At 42.2% G+C, this 18,439-nt stretch overlaps 1 protein-coding gene across 2 annotated transcripts in view; it reads right to left on the bottom strand.

Moving 5' to 3' along the window:
- The window catches only part of CHD6 (chromodomain helicase DNA binding protein 6), a 197,955-nt gene that overhangs the window by 128,791 nt on the left and 50,725 nt on the right, over positions 1-18,439 (bottom strand). For both annotated transcript variants that reach the window (XM_077778892.1, XM_077778893.1), the window contains exons 2-3: positions 14,739-14,796; positions 1,279-1,799 (exon numbers count right to left, since the gene is read on the bottom strand). In XM_077778892.1, coding sequence (XP_077635018.1) covers positions 1,279-1,799; positions 14,739-14,771 — 554 coding nt within the window. In that variant the 5' untranslated portion in view covers positions 14,772-14,796. The remainder of the gene's footprint in view (positions 1-1,278; positions 1,800-14,738; positions 14,797-18,439) is intronic.

The following is an 18,439-nucleotide window of genomic DNA, read 5'->3' as shown; positions in this document are numbered from 1 at the left end:
CGTCAGAGATCAGGGCACACTCACTGCATTCACTGAAAAACGGCCCGTAAGTTTCCCTTTGTGAGAATCCTGATTTTTATCTGCCTCTCTTGACCTTCTTTAAGGTACTTTGGGTCCACTGTCTGTAAACTACATTCCCAGGATCCCCCCAAGGCTCTACGATAGATGAGAGATAAACCCCCCCGTGGGGCAGAAGGGAGTGAATATGATAAGGCAGTTTGCACTCCTATTATGAAATTATCCATCTGGTCCCAACAAATTGTCCTTAGGAAAATGAATTGAACCATACAGTAAATTCCTTGTCATAGCACAAACCACCCAAAATGCCTTCTTCTCTTTAAAACTTACTTCCTACCTGCCTGACCCCACACAGGTCTGATGGTCTCGTTACTTTACGTGACCGTTCATATCAGTGTCCATGCTTTTATGGGTGCTCTTGGTTATATCCTGCCTCTGCACTTAAGATTTTAGAAACTTAAATTCCTTAAGTTTTTTTTTAAGTACACAGAGATTATATATTTTTTGTTTCACATCTCCTCAGAACGTTTGAATATAATATTTTGCACAAAGAATTTAGAGAGAGACAATATGAAAAACATTCCATTTGTACACAGACGACTGGTACTGAGTGAAGAGTACATCTGGATCCTGATGGGATCTCCAGCCAGGACCCTCACCACCCACCCTGCAGTGAATCTGTACCCACACCCTCCAATCGCTGTACAGTCACTGTCGTCTCCACTGGCTCTGTGACTCATTTCCCAAGCACCTGCTGACATGTCGGGCACTGTCAGTCGCAGAGGGAGAGAAACAGAGCAGGGGCAGTCCTGCGCTAGAGCTCGTAGCTGAGGGAAGCTGGGCGGGCGTCCTCTGGCTGCGCACACGCACAGCTCTCCTGGACAGCGCGCCTCCTGACAGCTGCCCCTCCGTGCTGCTGCCGTGCCCTGAAGCACCGCTTCTCCCGCGTCACACCTCTGACGTCCCCTCTGCCACTCCATACTGCTGTTGTCCCCCAAACCGCCCCCCCACATCACACCTCTGACACCCCTTCCCTTACACCCTGTGCCTGCGAAGTCATTTTAATTCTTCTTACTCCAAAAGGTATGGCAAAAAATTTCAGGGCCAGTATTAAGGTTATCTTTCTCTCTTAGGTGGGGAGAGTGGCTCACTTTGGATGAAAGTGGTAAAGTTATGTCTGGGGACTGGAGTAAGGCCAAAGGCAGGCCATTCTGTGCAGGCAGAGCCCAGGGCTCAGAGCGGGGGGGACGGGACACACACCTGGCCTTCTTGGACTTCGTCCTGGCTGCAGAGTCGGCGCCGCTCCTCTTCTCTTTGGCCTCCTTGGTACCCGAGGCTTCCCGGGGCTTCCGCGCTTTCTTGGCTCCATCCTTCTGCTTGGGCTCCTTGGGCTCCTTGGGCCTCTTGGGCTCCTTGGCCTTGCGGGGCTCCTTTGGCTCTCTAGGCTCTCGCTTCCTCTTTGGCTTGGGCTCTCTGTCCTTGCTTCCCTTCGCTGCCCCCTCCTGCTCTCCTGGATCCTTTTTCTTCCTTTTCTTCTTTACTCCAGTGCCGCCTCCTCCACTGTCCTCCATCCCATTATGGGACGTCATTTTCCTAGGAAAAAGGGTCTCCGCTTCCTCTTCAGCAGCATACAGGTCCTTCTGAGGCAGACAGTGACTGGCGACATCTTCGATCTTCTCTTCCTGATCAGTGCTGCGGTCAAACGGGGAGGGGGATTTGTAGTCAAAATGGACAGAGGCATCAGACATTGGAGAGTGATTCAGAACCTTTAAACTTGACAACTGTAGAAGAAAGAGAAACGAGCTTATTACCTTTCCATTGCATGCTTCATACGAAAGAGCATTATGAAGTTTGAATGCATGGATCTGGTCAACGTTTACTGAATTCCTACCATGTGTTAGATCCTCACGTGCTAGGTCTTGGGGAGCCAGTGGCAACCAGGACATACTCTGTGTTTGCCTTTGCCCTTGTGGAGCCACACCGAGCCACTGTTAGCATATAAAAAATTTTGTATGTGAAAAAACAACTCTGAAAGATTTTATGTTATGGGCCAAAATCTGAGCCCCTGTCTATATGGGCAACATCAGTGGTATCCCCACAAAATACTTCTACATCCTAGGCACACAGTTCGGACCAAGAATGGCATTTCTCACGCCAGTACACAAAAGCTCTGTTTAAATATGCACATACAGAGGCGCCTGGGTGGCTCAGTCAGTTAATGTGTCCGACTTTGGCTCAGGTCATGATCTCACAGTTCGTGGGTTCGAGCCCCGCATTGGGCTCTGTGCAGTCAGCTCAGAGCCTGGAGCCTGCTTCGGATTCTGTGTCTCCCTCTCTCTCTGCCCCTCCCTGACTCATGCTCTGTCTCTCTCTGTCTCTCAAAAATAAACATAAAAAAAAATAAAAAATAAACATGCACATACATAAAGGTGGCATCACTAGATGACAAGGATGCAGGGATAAACTCCCCAAATCTTTGCTTTCACATATCTTCAAGCAGCATCAGCATTCAGCTGGTTAGACTTTCACCAAGAAAACCTGGATCATTTAAAACTACATCTTTACTGAGCACCTGGGTGGCTCAGTCAGCATCTGACTTTGGCTCGATCATGATCTCGTGGTTTGTGGGTTTGAGCCCCACACCAGGCTCTGTGATGACTGCTCAGAGCCTGGAGCTTACTTCAGATTCTGTGTCTCCTTCTTTCTCTGCCCTCCCCTGCTTGCTCTCTGTCTCTCTCTCTCAAAAACGAATTAAAAAACATTTTTAAAAATTTTTAAAAATTCTAAGAGTACATCTTTTATTTTGAACTAAAGGTGCCGTTCCTCTGCAAGATCATCTAAGTCCCCAGACTCCACACCAAATAACCTTTGGCCACTTACAAAAAAACAACTGCCCCTACAGAAGAAAGCTTTATTGTGAGAGATGCTATCAAGAAGGAATGTGTCACAGATGCTGAAGACATCTTCCTAAAAAGGAAGTTCTGAAACTGTTTTGAGTGCCATTAAATAAAGGTGCAGCCTCCCAAGGTAACCACTTTCAGGAAACATCCCTTTGGAAGCAGAAGTCACAACTCATACTTTCAGGTCTGGTATCACAGAGTACATCTGTCATTTCATAACCAAGCAAGGCTGGCAATAATCTGATACTGCGGGTGCTGGTTTCAGGAAGAGCACACTCTCCTGGGTCAGGAACAAAGAAATAACTTAGGGAGAGCCTGGGAGGGACAAGCAGGCTTTCCAGGAAGCCGGCTACAATCATTTTTGCATGATGGCTTTAGGAACAGCACCATCTGTGAGTAGTCTGCTCCCCTAACAAGAGGCCTGGTGTCTGCTGAAGGGCACAGACACTTGCCTAGGTGCCGTGGCTTCATTCCAGTGTTCTGGTTATCCGATCTGTGCTCAGACCTCCTGGTCCACCCTGGGAGGGATGGAGTGCAAAATTCAGCTGCATATTCCCCCTTCTGTGTCTTGCAGCTCCCTTCCCTAGTCCAATACTCCCAAACATAACACTGAGAATTCCAGGAGGAAAAGATGAAAGAAGGATTTTTTTGTATCTTTATCATAAATAAAGTCCAGCCTCATAAACAAGCCTAAATCCAGAAAGAACTGGTCATTCTGGCAGCACTCACTACCAAAGAAAGAAAGAAAAAGAGAAGCAAGGAAAAGAAAAAAGAAAAGAAAAGAAAAGAAAATTGGACTACCTCACTGCTGATTTAGTTCTTAGGATGGCCTGGGAAAAGGAGAAGCTAAGCAAACTTCAAAGGAATTTAAAATCAAATACTAGAAAGTGCTCAAGATGATAAATTTTTTACATGTAAATGGTTACATTTTTTAGTACAATAAAAAGAAAAAAAGAAGAGAAAAAGAAAAAAATGAAGCAACAAGAACCCCAAAGGTGCAGTAATAGGCACCCAGGTGTACAGTTCAGATCCTGAGAGTACACCGCCATCCCTGGAATGTTCCTGAATTCCGTGCCAGGGACACTTGACCCTCAGGAAACAAGTTTTTGCTTAGCATGCAAGGGTGGACACACTAAAAAAATAAAGCAAGAGATACAGGTTAGTTTATTAAAGAGGTTTTCAAAGACAACACATTAAAGCCCTAATTCCACCAAGGCAGCTCTCTGTAGATAAAAGTGGGACCCTCTTTTCAACTCACACCTCATTTCAAGGTCTATATTTTGAAGGCTAGGGCCCTCCAAAGCTGAGGCAGATGGAGGCAGGTGGTAGAACCTGGATATTCAATCATCAGTCAAGAACAACAGCCACAGCTAACATTTATGGGACACATATCACATGGGTATACTTGGAATTATGCAAAGCTTGTTCCATGATATCTTCAATCTTTACAACAATCCTAAAAGGTTTGGGTAAAAACACCCATTTCTGTGTATGAAGGAAACAAAAGATTATTGATGTTAGGCGATGTACTCACAGACATACACCTAGGAAGTGGAGGAACCTGGATTTGGACCTTCTGCCCAAAAGCTAAAACTCATTTCACTGAGCATTATATGACCTACATCCCGGGAAACCACTAATGACTGCTAGGCCACCAGACCAGCATGATTAGACTTGGTGAGAAAAGTTAAGTGTGAAGACCTATACAACCACTTGGGGAAAAGTTCCGGTAGTTCTTTAGAAACATAAACATGTAACTACCTGTCATCTCAGCGATTCCACTCTGAGGAACCACAAATAGTCATCTACTCTACCCCTCATTTTATACATAAGATAATCAGGTCAGAGAGATGAAGCAACTTGTCAAAAGGTTATATTCCCAGGGAGTGGCAGGGCCGGGACACCCTATAGCAAGTAGAGATTCCCAAGAAATGCAGCACAATTAGTCAATGTTTTCAAAAAGTTAGAAGTACTCCAAAAGGCAGATATCAGTAATAAAAAATATACAATTATAACCTCTAAAGTCAATAATACGCCAGGAGTATTTTTATTTTTTAAGGTACCTTGCTGGGGACTTGGAAAGAATATCTGTTGAGGATTTAAAACTATGACCAAAAATATATCTTTCAGGTGTCTCAAGGTCAGTGGAGAAAAGACAAAGAGGCTAAATAAATTGTTTCAGTTTCTACCAAGGACACTAAATCACCATTTTGAAAATGGCCCTAAAGGGAACAGATTGGAGATGATGGACCACCATACCACCAATAATTTATATTATATTGACAATTTACTAAATAGAGATGAGCACCTAGAACACAGGATGAAATGAAGAGGCTAAATGATAAAAAAGACATCCAAAAATACTATCTCATAAACCTCACCGTCAGCAATAAAACCCATTTCTCTGATTCAAAATTAGCAACCCAGGATATTCCTGGAAAAGACCCTTAAAGATGTGAATCCAGATAAACTGGATTTAGGTCAGCTATAAAGGATTTAAGAACCAATGGAGAGATTATGGCCTAGGTCAATGGTTCCCAAACAGAGATTTAAGGACAAACCTGGGTTATTCCCCCAAGAATCACTCAAGAAAATCATCCATGGTACCACATGGATAGACTTTGAAAACATTATGCGAAGTAAAAGAAGCCAGGTACAAAAGACTACATATTGTATAATTCCATTTATATGGAATGCCCAGAATAGGCATACCCGCAGAGGCAGTAAGTAAATGAGTGGTTGTCAGGGCCCAAGGGAAGAGGAAATGAGGCGTGTCTGCTAATACGCATATAGTTTCTTTCTGGGGTGATGAAAATGTTCTGGCATCAAATAGTGGTGATCTTCATACTACCTTGTGACTACACAATAAACCAGTGAGCTGCACAAGTTAAAAGTACAGAAGAACTTACAGTATATGAATTATATCTCAATTTTTAAAAATCCAACATAAGAATATATCGAAAATGGTCCTCCCATATGTTGCTGACAGATGCATCAACTATTAAAAAGCCTTTCTGCAGGGGTGTGTAGCAACAATATTAAAATTTTGATTATGGACATGTTTTTAAACTGAGCAATTCTTTTACAACATAAATTAAGGAAACATTTAGGTACTCCAAAGACTCAGAATATCTAATGCAGAATTTTTAGTAAAGGAGAAAAACTATAAATAACCTATTGGTCAATCTTTAGCAAAATGTTGAAGTTACTAGCACATCCGTTATATGGAACAGTATTATGCAGCCACTGTGACATTATATTATACTATATATTATTAATTACAAAGTTTCAGTTGACATTAAAAAAAAAGTCCACAACATGTTGGAAAGTGGGCAAAAAAAATTCTATGATCTAATCCCATTTTTGTTGGGGTTTTTTGGTGTTTAAAATTTTTTAAGATTATTTTTGAGAGAGAGAGAGAGAGCACAAGCAGGGAGGGGCAGAGAGAGAAGACAGAGAATCTGAAGAAGGCTCTTTGCTGATAGAGCAAAGCCCTATGTGGGGCTCAAACCTACAAACCATGAATGAGATCATGACTCGAGCCAAAGCTGGACTCTCAACCCACTGAGTCACCCAGGAGCCCCCTCTGTTTTTTTTTTAAATGCTATTTATCAACACTAGTTTTTAAAAATAAGTTTAGGACACGTATCAGATATTAACCATTGTTATGTCAGGATGATAAGACTGTGAGTAATATTCCCTCTTTTTTTCTTTTCTGAGAGTCGTTATTTATTTGTTTCTATCTCCTATAACTAGAATATAAGCTTCTTGAGGCAGTGACTGCGGTATTCCCCACTATCTTTGTGGCTTACGGTAAAACTCAATCATATGATTATTGAATGAAATGGATATTTTCAATGTGAATAACAGAAAAAAGAAGCCTACAAAACTGTGCATGTAAACAAAAATGAGAACAAATTCCTGTGTATGGAAGAAACAATGGAAGAAAATCAACAGAAAGTGAATAGTATTCATTTGACGCTATGGAAATTTGGTTAATTTTTCTAAACAATAACAGATATTACTTTGACAATATTTGTAATAAAAATATATATTTTTTTAATTTTGTTTACTTCTGGGGGGAGAAAGAGAAAGGGGGGAGACAGAGCATGAGTGGGGAAGGAGCAGAGACAAAGGGAGACACAGAATCCGAAGCAGGCTCCAGGCTCTGAGCTCAATGCGGTGTTCAAACTCACCAACCAAAAGATCATGACTTGAGCTGAAGTGGGACACTCAACTGACTGAGCCACCCAGGTGCCCCAAAATATTTTCACATGTATATAATAATTTTATATACTTTAATAATGAACAGGAAAGGCTGTTTTGCCAGACAATTCACGCTCCTCCAAATTATCACGATTCAGGAATCAAAGGCAGAGTATGAGAGGTGCCGGCACCATGATCACATTTGACTGAGAGCTAGACAAAGACAGTGCTCTTTGCACTCAGGCCCGAAGGCTCCCCCTGTGCACCCTCCATCCCGAAGTGCTTCCATGCACCTTGAACCTGATGGTAAGCATGGCCCAGCCAGCTGCTGATGCTGTCTGCCTCAAGCTCTTCCATCTTCTCCAGTAGGAAGGTGACAACGTTCTATGTTCAGATTTACTTCCTATCAAGAATTAGTTAAACATAAAAATGAGTAGAAAAGCTTATCTAAATTTGAGACCTCCTGACTTATTTTTGAAATGTTTTATTTATTTTTGACACAGAGAAAGAAACAGAGCATGAGTAGGGTAGAGGCAGAGAGAGAGAGGGAGACACAGAATCCAAAGCAGGCTCCACACTCCAAGCTGTCCGCAGAGTCTGATGTGGGGCTCAAACCCATCAACCGCAAGATCATGACCTGAGCTGAAGTCAGACACTCAACTGACTGAACCCCCAGGTGGCCCAAGACCTTCTGACACTTTTTAAAGTCCAAACAATAAAATGAAAATACAAAATAAGAACTACTATTTGTTATGAATGAGTCAGTCTGCAGGCATTTCAGGTGGCAAATGTTATTTTCCAATTAAAATGGGGAGAAAAGTGCCTTACTCTTTCACCTTCACTGTCTTTGGAAAGAATATTTCCTACGGTTACCTGACTGTGGGATACACTGTGGGACAAAAAACCCACATATTCTTGCCTTTATTACACTGACATTGAGCTGTGCTGGGTGAGCAAGACCCAGGAACAAAGTTCAACTGTGTGTGTATGTCCTGTTTCCTCCTCCATTGAGAATATTCCATCTCTCTTCACCCAGGAGTCCTGTGTTCTGGGTGATAAAGCAGGCATTCTGATGCTGACGTGGCTCCACAGGTAGTCACAGCTGGTCTGTACCAGGGGACCAGGGGGAGGAAAGGTCAATTTCAGGCACCTGAGGATAATGCAGGGGCAGGTGTCCCAGAGGCTCTCGGGTATACTTTCCAAAAGACATTTCTAGGGGCGCCTGGGTGGCTCAGCAGTTAAGTGTCCGACTTCGGCTCAGGGCATGATCTCAAAGTTCGTGGCTTCGAGCCCCGCATCGGGCTCTGTGTTGACAGCTAGCTCAGAGCCTGTTTCAGATTCTGTGTCTCCCTCTCTCTCTGGCCCTCCCCTGCTCATGCTCGCGCTCTCTCTCTCTCAGGAATAAATAAAAAACATTTAAAAAGTTAAAAAACAAAAGACATTTCTATAAGAATGAATCAGACTGCCCAGGAAGAATGGACAAAGAAGAACAGGACCAAAACCTGACAAACACTGATGTTTAAGGGACCCCAGAGGAAGAACGTAGAGAGAAAGTGAGAAGGAACAATCAGTCAGTGATGTGGTGAGGAAAAGTAAGGCAGTGTGAGTGTCACAGAAGCCAGAAGATGAGAGCCCTTTGGAGACAGAATGGTTACGGTAGGCATCACATGCTGCGGAGAAACTGGAAAGTTAAGGACTGAAGAGTGGTGGACAGATTTGCAAACTGCTTCTCACCAAAGTCCCAGAATCTGTCATTCCTATTCCCCAACTCTATTATCATATTTTTGCATTTAAAATTGGGGGAGAGGGAAGATTTTTCTCTTGCGATGTTTCAAGAGTATTAGAAATCTGATTTCTCCAGATCTACAAAGTCAATCTAAACCTTGTTAATTCCAGGCAGTAACAAAACTGGGGACAGGTAGATTATTAAATTCAGATGCTGACAGGGAAGAATAAGGAGAGAGAAAACAATACTTAATAAGTGCCTTGGCCTATCCTCCAGTAACCCTCTCCATGTGATCATTCACATCCACAGGTCCAGCCACAGATACATGTAAATCCATTTTCTCCACAGGATGCTTTTAAACTTTCCCTTATAAAAAAAAAAAAAAAAGATTTTATTTTTAAGTAATCTCTACATCCAGTGGAGGGCTCGAACTCACAACCCCTGAGGTCAAGAGTTGCTTGCTCTAGGGGCACCCGGGTGACTCAGTCAGTTAAGCTTCCAACTTAGGCTCAGGTCATGATCCCACTGTTTGTGATTTCGAGTCCCACATCAGACTCTGTGCTGACAGCTCAGAGCCTGAAGCCTGCTTCACATTCTGTGACTCCCTCTCTCTCTGCCCCTGCCTTGCTCAGGCTTTGTCTCTGTCTCTCAAAAACAAACAAACATTAAAAAATTAAAAAAAAAAAAAAAAAAAAAAAGAGTTGTGTGCTCTACCAACTGAGCCAGTCAGGAGCCCCTAAACCTTCCCTTCTTTAGGCTATATAATCACAGTTTCATCCATCATACTTCATAGAAGTGAGTCAATGTTCTTTTTTTTTATTTTTCATTTTTTAAGTGTATTTATTTATTTTTATTTTTTAAAATGTTTTATTTATTTTCGAGAGAGAGAGAGAGACAGTGTGAGGAGGGGAGGGTCAGAGAGAGAGGGAGACACAGAATCCGAAAACAGGCTCCAGGCTCTGAGCTAGCTGTCAGCACAGACCCCACGCGGGGCTTGAACCCACAAACCATGAGATCATGACCTGAGCCAAAGTCAGATGCTCAACCGACTGAGCCACCCAGGCGCCCCAAGTGTATTTATTTTTGAGAGAGATAGAGCATGAGTGGGGGAGCGGCAGAAAGTGGAAAACAGAATCCGAAGCAGGCTCCAGGCTCTGAGCTGTCAGCACAGAGCCTGATGCAGGGCTCGAACCCATGAACTGTGAGATCCTGAGCTGAAATCGGACACTTTACCAACTGAGCCACACAGGCTCCCTCAAATGAGTCAATGTTCATTTACCATCCTGGTCACTCCACTCTGGCTTTTCAAGTATGTTTCAGAACACAGAACGAGTTATGACAACAACAAAAATCTGTCAAGGTACGTCAAAACATAGAGAACGGGATTCAAAGCTCAGACTGCTTTCTTTGGAGGTGGGAGAATTTGGATACAGTCCATTTTAAGTACTTTTGATACATGACTCCAGGGTGAGGCTGTTTAAAATCATGGTTCTACTAAGCAATTTACCAACACTCCCTCTTTAGGCATGCTGAAAAGGCCTTCCAATGACTCCCAAATGGAAGGTCTGACTAGTATTACCCATTAAGACCCTCTGCAGGGTGACACTGAAAAGTCTAATAAATAAATTATTCATCCATATGATCAACTGTGTTATTCCTCTTTCATTATTCTGAATTGTGGGTCATTATCTGGTATTCTGTATTAGTGGTACCCACACGGTCCTCGGGACCCGAGTCCTTACCTCCCCCTAGTAAAGCACAGGTGGGACCAACACTTTTGGGAATGTGGTGGCCAGCTAAACCCAAGCCTTTTACCTTCATTTATCATAGGACACCACCCAAAATTTAATACTCTGCACTCAGCCCTCTCCACTCACCTTTACTACCACATACTTCACCTTTCCAAACCCACCCATATGCCACTCTCTTTCCTCCCAAGCTTTCCTCCTGTGTCCTCAGAAACAACCTGCCCAAAACCTGCTCTACCTGGAAGACACCACCTCTTTAAAACGTCTCACACTCTTTGGTGGGGCTGACATGCCCCAAGCCCCCATACCCTACAGTTCCAGCGTGTCCCTCCTCCACTGCGATGCAGAGCCCTGGCTCTTTTCAGGACTATACCACCCCCCACCACCACCACCCTGCCCCTTGTAACTGTGTGTTTGTAACCAGACTAAACGTTCTTAGACAAAAGACCTAACTTTGAGTCAATTTTGTAACTGGTCCCAAGCAGAACCTCAGATAGATCCTAGCAAATAAATGCTGAAAAACTCAACAAATATTTGTTTAGTGAATAAATTATATTCACATTCACCCTAAGGAAGGAAACAGGGTCTAATAATCTACAGAGCTTTGACATTCCCACCACTCATCTGAAGAAAACTCTTTCCACCCCACCTTTTCATTTTCTAGAGGACCTAGGATGAGGGGCTCTATTCATCTGACTTTTGGTCATGGGGTGTGGAGAGAAGGTTCTCTCATAATTACTGCAAGTCTGAGTTAACTTCCTGGTCACAGCTCCAGGTTTTACTCCTACTCACAGTATTACCTATTCCTATTGTGTTCATGCTTACAAACCCTCCTCTATATTGCACATGTGACCCCCAAACCCTCTTACCTGTATCATCTATCAAATAGTATTTACCATACTTTGTACTTCTCTCAGTCCCACACAACGAAGGAGCTGGGATGAATACGAATCCGTATTTCCTTACCAGAGGTTTGTCACCACTCATATCAGCAATGGATCTGTCCCCTTACGAAGAAATACTTTTAAGGGCCCCTGGGTAAGGCTCAGTTATTTTTTTTTATTTACTTATTTTTTTTAAATTTTTATTTATTTCTAGGAGAGAGAGAGACAGCATGAGCAGGGGAGGGTCAGAGAGAGAGGGAGTCACAGACTCTGAAACAGGCTCCAGGCTCTGAGCTGGCAGTCAGCACAGAGCCCGACGAAGGCTCAGTCAGTTAAACGTCCAACTCTCGCTTTCGGCTCAGCCCATGATCTCACAGTTCGGGAGTTCAAAACCCACATCGTGCTCTGTGCTGACAGTGAGAGGCCTGCTTGGCATTCTCTCCCTCTCTCTCTGCCCCTCCCCTGCTCATTCGCTCTATCAAAANGTTTAGTCTTTTTAGGGATTTATATATATATATGCGCGCGCGCGCGCACACACACACACAGATTTCTTAGAAAAAGAAGTTTATTTTTTTATATAGATAAAGACTATAGTCCCTGATGACTCATTTTTAAATGTTTTATTATAAAAGCCTATTTTTCTTGCAACACTTCTTCAGGCAATAGAGTCAATCTCTAAGCCCTTTGTTCTTGGCACACTCCTCTAGGTATGCCCTTCTGGTTAAACAGAAGTGTAATTATTACCAAGTTTTGATTAACTTGCAAAATCTTTCATCTCGGTTTAATTTACCTTGATAAAATTTTAGACAGAGAAATGAGGAACTTCCAAGAAGAGAATGTATTTACATGTCATTTTCCTCCAGAGAAGAGAAAAAATGAATTCACAGGAATGAGGGTTTTTAAAGAGTGGGCATTTTATTTGCTGTTTTTTTTTTAAGTTTATTTATTTTGAGAGAGAGAGCACACACATGCACGAACAGGGGAGGGGCGGAGAGAAACAGAATCCCACGCAGGCTCCATACTCTCACCATGGAGCCCGATGCAGGGCTTGAACTCACGAACCAAGAGATCATGACCTGAGCTGAAATCAAGAGTCAGACGCTTAACCGAATGAGCCAGCCAGGAGCCCTGCTGTTACTTCTAACACTTTAGAAACACAGTTAAGGGAAAGGACAAAGTTTGATGGTTAATTTTCTCTATCTACTGGACAGTTTCCTTGCCACTGACACACTGAATGCCAAACACTTGATGAGCTACCCCATTTAATCCAATACCTTGTGAAGCACATATGCTTGCTCCCATTCAAATGACAGAGAAAAGGCACAAACTTGTCCATAGTTACAAAGCAAAGTGGTAGTTAGTTTCAATTCTATTCTACCAGGATCAAAGCCCAACTTCATTCTAGAACACGGGCCTCCTCTCTGTCAGGCAATGAACTCTACGCACATCCTGGTACCTAGAGACTGCTCTGGCATGAATGGAATTTTCTATCTTCATGCCCTGCAACTGCTCCCAGTTTAGTCACCAGCATGGTCTATCCCTTCCACCTCTAAGAGAAGCAAGATCAATTCCTCCTGGAAGTGGCTCCACTTAATTAACTTGCTCCCCTTTCACAGCTAATATGAACTTTTAAGTAGAAACTCCACCCTGTTCATCAATATTACTAAGTGAAAACTCCTCTAACCTAAGCTGAACAGTAGCTGGGACACTAAGGTCTTAATATGAATTAGTAAAATCTCAAGAGAAAGAAACCTGAATTCATGTTGGGGTAATTTTGGTAAAGAGTGGTTTTACTGAAGGGCACCTGGGTGGCTTAGTAGGTTAAGCATCTGACTTCAGCTCAGGTCATGATCTCACGGTTCATGGGTTCAAGCCCCCTGTCGGGCTATGGTGCTGACAGCTCACAGCCTGGAGCCTGCTTCAGATTCTGTGTCTGCCTCTCTTTCTGCCCTTTCCCCACTCACACTCTGTCTCACTCTGTCTCTCAAAAAAAAAAAAAAAAAAAAAAAAGTGTTTTTACTGAAATAAAAGCTTACCTTAAAGAATGTTTAAAACATTAAATATGCAGGACGTTTTAAGAAATATAAACCTGCCCATGTATCATAAATGATAATAGTTCTGAAGGGTTGGGGTTCTCTTCACTATTGTGTTCTTTTTAACAGAGGTTTTAATATTTTACTAGATGGATGTGCTATGATTTAAATAGTCCCTGTTTTTGATGGACATGTAGGTTCCTTTCCGTTTTTGTTGCTATAAACAAAGCAGCAATGAAAAACTTTGACCCAGCTGACACCTGTCTGAGTCTACCCATAGGATAAATTCTTGGCAGATGGAGCTGCACTCTCTGTAGTGTTTGTCTACCAGCTGATGGCGCTACAGAGCCAGGATACAAAGAAATCAGTGTGTGGATAGTGTGAAGTCACCGCTCTTCCTGTTAAGAATTGGCAGCAGATGAGTCAATTATTTCCTAAAACAATTTGTTTTGGTTTAGTTACACAGGGAGAGAACAGAGAATAATCCTTGTAAAAGTATCCCTAGGTCACCCTGTATCTGACTAGTTAGTGCTCCCAAGCAGCAGAGTGCCAAGTGGCTGATCCCACCCAACCTTTTCACACAGTCTCAGTGATGGGCAGGGGTTACTCCCAGTTACCAGACTGTCTTTCAATTCCGTAAAATCAAAACAGCCCATCAGAGATAGCCTGTTTCCAAGAGACGGAGGGAGGTCTGCCCTTCTCACCTTCCCGAACTACACTGGTTGGAGTTCCTTTGAATATGGAACCACCTGGAACACAGAAGCACCAACTAAGGAAGAGATCTTGGCCGGGTGGGTCACACAGGCTCCTAAATGTTTTTATCAATTCTCCTCCCCTTCAGGAAACCAAATGCCCAATTGCTGATGTTTACTTCTAATTAGTTTAGTTTGTCTAGGAGGAAATTACTACACATCACTATGAGTACAAACTTTACAGATTTTAGATTAACCAAACACCAAAAATGATAAATACATAAACTAAAAAAATTGATTACAGGGGTGCCTGATGGCTTCAGTCAGTTAAGCATACGACTCTTGATATCGGCTCAGGTCACGATCTCACAATTCGTGAGTTTGAGCCCCGTGTCCAGCTCCATGCTGAGTGTGAGGCCTGCTTGGGATTCTCTCTCTCTCCCTCTCTCGCTGACCCTCTCCCCCATTCGTGCTCTCTCTCTAAAATAAAAGAAAAATTTTTTTAATTTTAAAAAAGTTATGATCACTTACCTGCTTCTCTTTCTTTTGTATTTTCATTATCATCTATTGAAGGAAGATACTTATTTCTGTAAAACATAAGAAAGGCAAAGATTATGGTAAAATCCAAAATAAAACATTTAAGGTGATCTCAGGATTAACCGTGACACATGAGGAAAACAAAGAATAGAGGTTCCTTCTAAAGAATATTTACAATCTTGTAACAACAGTCAACAGCCAGTCCCCAGAGTATGGGTCTAAGCCTACCTAACCCTAATTTATTGCTTCAGATGGATGGGTGGAGTAAAAAAGATACTGTCTTTGTAGACAGAATAAGTTATAAAAGATGCTGGCATATTAAATTACAAAAGAAGCTAAAAGAGGCACATAAAATAATGCCATGACTATACCAAGAGGACTGGAGGAGAGGGAGTAAAAATAAACTACATCCTCATCTCTTCTGGAAGGAAATCAAAAAATCATATCTACAACTGATAAATCAAAAAAAGAGAAATGTACACAGTAAAAAAGAGAGCTAAAAGAGTTAAAAGTAGTTCTCCTGAAGGACCAAGAAGGAAGCTGGTGTGAGACAGGATAGGTCACTCACACATTTCATCACATGCCCCCGTATAATTTGACATTTTAAACCATGTGCATATATTACTTGACAAAATAAGTTCCATTCTAACATTTAGTATGATTTTTCAATGACTGCTTTTACTGTACACAGATTTAAGCCCCCATCTCCACTCCAACCATAACGCCCATGATGACACGGAACATTTTCTCATAAGTGACTTTTGAGCACCACAGTAGTACGAGCCCAGCAATTGGCTCTAGAGGTCTAGTATATGTGCTGCCGAAGCGAGCACTGGCTCTAGAGGTCTAGAAGCACATGGGGGCATCCCAAGAACCAGAAAGAAACCTAGTCTAAGAAACCTGGAATTTGGGGCTGCCTGAATCACTAACTAGTAGACTGGTCCAGGTCTAAAGCACTCAGCTTCCTCATAGATAAACAAGGGAGGGATCCTAGAATCTCAGCTTCCAGTTCTAGCCTGGATGTAGACACTGCCTCATGTTTATTGTGTACTTTGATTTCCTGGACATCTCACAGCGATACAGAACACCACTCCCTCAGGAAACAATTCCAGAAGCATATAATTATCCTTATGTTCATAATTATTTCTTATATCCAGGTGAATGTGATGTGTGTGTCTGTCCACTTAGGTTTTCTCCTCTAAGAGTCAGAAGGGTTTTCTATAAGAACCATAAAATGCTACCAGGATATTGCTCCTCACGAACAGCACAGCATCCAAGTTGCCAACAAGCTGCAAAGTGGCAGAGTTAGGGAGAAAAGAAGGAGGGTAGAAAGAATTGGCCAAATCAAGAAAAGGGAAGGTCTAGTTAGAAAATGATGATGGAACAAGTATTCACTTCAAGAAAACCATAAACTCCGCAATCCCTATCAAAATGAAGCGAGCATTCTTCACAGAACTAGAACAAACAATCCTAAAATTTGTACGGAGCCAGAAAAGACCCTCAATAGCCACAGCAATCTTGAAAAAGAAAACCAAACCTGAAGTCATAATCCTNAAAGTCGGACGCTTAACCAACTAAGCCACCCAGGCGCCCCAAACCTGGACCACTTTCTTACACTACACACAAAAACAAACTCAAAATGGATGAAAGCCCTAAACATAAGACAGGAAGCCATCAAAATCCTAGAGGAGAAAGCAGGCAAAAACCTCTTTGACCTCGGCCGCAGGAACTTCTTACTCAACACGCCACCATGCTGCAAAATGGACTATTGGGACCTCATCAAAATAAAGAGCTTCTGCACAGCAAAGGAAACAATCAGCAAAACTAAAAGGCAACCGACAGAATGGGAGAAGATATTTGCAAATGACATATAAAGGGTTAGTATCCAAAATCTATAAAGAATTTCTCAAACCCAACACCCAAAAAACAAATAATCTAGTGAAGAAATGGGCAAAGAAGACATCCAGATGGCCGACCAACACAAGAAAACAGGTTAAACATCACTCATCATCAAGGAAATACAAATCAAAACCACAATGAGATACCACCTCACACCTGTCAGAATGGCTAACATTAACAACTCAGGCAACAACAGATGTTGGTGAGGATGCAGACAAAGAGGAACACTTTTGCCCTGATGGTGGGAATGCAAACTGGTGCAGTCACTCTAGAAAACAGTATGAAAGTTCCTCAAAAAATTAAAAACAAAACTAGCCTACGACCCAGCAATTGCACTACTCGGTATTTATCCAAGGGATCCAGGTGTGCTGTTTTGAAAGGGCACATGCACCTCAATGTTTATAGCAGCGCTATCAACAATAAGCCAAAGTATGGAAAGAGCACAAATGTCCAATGACTGATGAATGGATAAAAATGTGGCATATATATACAATGGACTATTACTCGGCAATCAAAAAGAATCAAATTTTGCCATTTTCAACTATGTGGACAGAACTAGAGAGTATTATGCTAAGTGAAATTAGTCAGAGAAAGACAAATATATGACTTCACTCATATGAGGAATTTAAGACACAAAACAGATGAACATAAGGGAAGGGAAGCAAAAATAATATAAAAACAGGGAAGGGAACATCACATAAGAGACTCTTAAATATAGAGAACAAACAGAGGGGTTGCTGGAGGGGTTGTGGAAAGGGGGATGGGCTAAACGGATAAGGGGCATTAAGGAATCTACTCCTGAAATCATTGTTGCACTATATGATAACTAACTTGGATGTTTATTTTAAAAAACTAATTAAGAAAGAAAGAAAGAAAAGAAAAAACCGTAAAATCCAGAGAAATGGTAAGTGCTCTGAATCAGGGCACTTAAAACAATTTCACCCCCAATCTTCATCATAGTAAAGTCAGTTCTAAGTAAATTATGTTAGTACAAGTTTATCTCCTTTATCTGTCAACTTCAAATTATCAGGCCCTAGAAAACCAATCTTCTCAGCCATCACATATGGCCACAAATTCTGAACTGAAGAAGTAAGTTGGAAAAATATATTCCAGCTAATAAAAAAAGGTAGTATCAGTAATCGGACACATGTACTCAAAACTCTGCCCCAAAAAACGAAAATCATTTTAAAAATACAGAAAACTCCAATGCCAATACAATTTATTTTTTAATATCTACAAAATATATAATGTAGTAGGGCCGTCAAAAACACACTTTCTGCTTAAGTACCACAAACTGGCATGCCTTACATAAGCAGAGCCACAGCACTGCCAGGAACATGGGGAAAACAGGTCCAACTTATCATCGCTAATGGCACTTCTCTAATTGCTTCAAGCTTTCTGAAGAGCACTCAGGTGATGTGCCACTAGGTCTACAAATTGTTGAGTCCTTTTATCTGCCGATTCCACTCTAAGAAATACATGTCTAGAAATAAGCCAGTAGGAAATAAACCTGGGCCATGGAGGAAGCTAAAGGAGGAGGTCAGAAGCGCTAACACGTCTATCACAGTGGAGCCTGGGCACTGGAGAGGGACACAAAGATCACAGGCCCACCACCCCATGGGCCTGTGTCATCACAGGACCTGAGAACATCAGAGAAGGCAGATGAGCACAAGCAGGAAAGACTAGGGAAGAGGTGGGCTGACCCAAGTATGGCTTGAATTTGATTACTCAGCAAAGTGAAAGCTTGTAGGAAAAGAGGTGGTGAAAGACTAAACCAAATCTCCCCATGGCCAATT

The sequence above is a fragment of the Crocuta crocuta genome, unplaced genomic scaffold, assembly GCF_008692635.1.
Source record: "Crocuta crocuta isolate KB4526 unplaced genomic scaffold, BGI_CrCroc_1.0 scaffold248, whole genome shotgun sequence".
Lineage (NCBI taxonomy): Eukaryota > Metazoa > Chordata > Mammalia > Carnivora > Hyaenidae > Crocuta > Crocuta crocuta.
The sequence above is the reverse complement of the archived record's forward strand: the minus strand, read 5'-3'. Positions and strand labels throughout refer to the sequence as shown.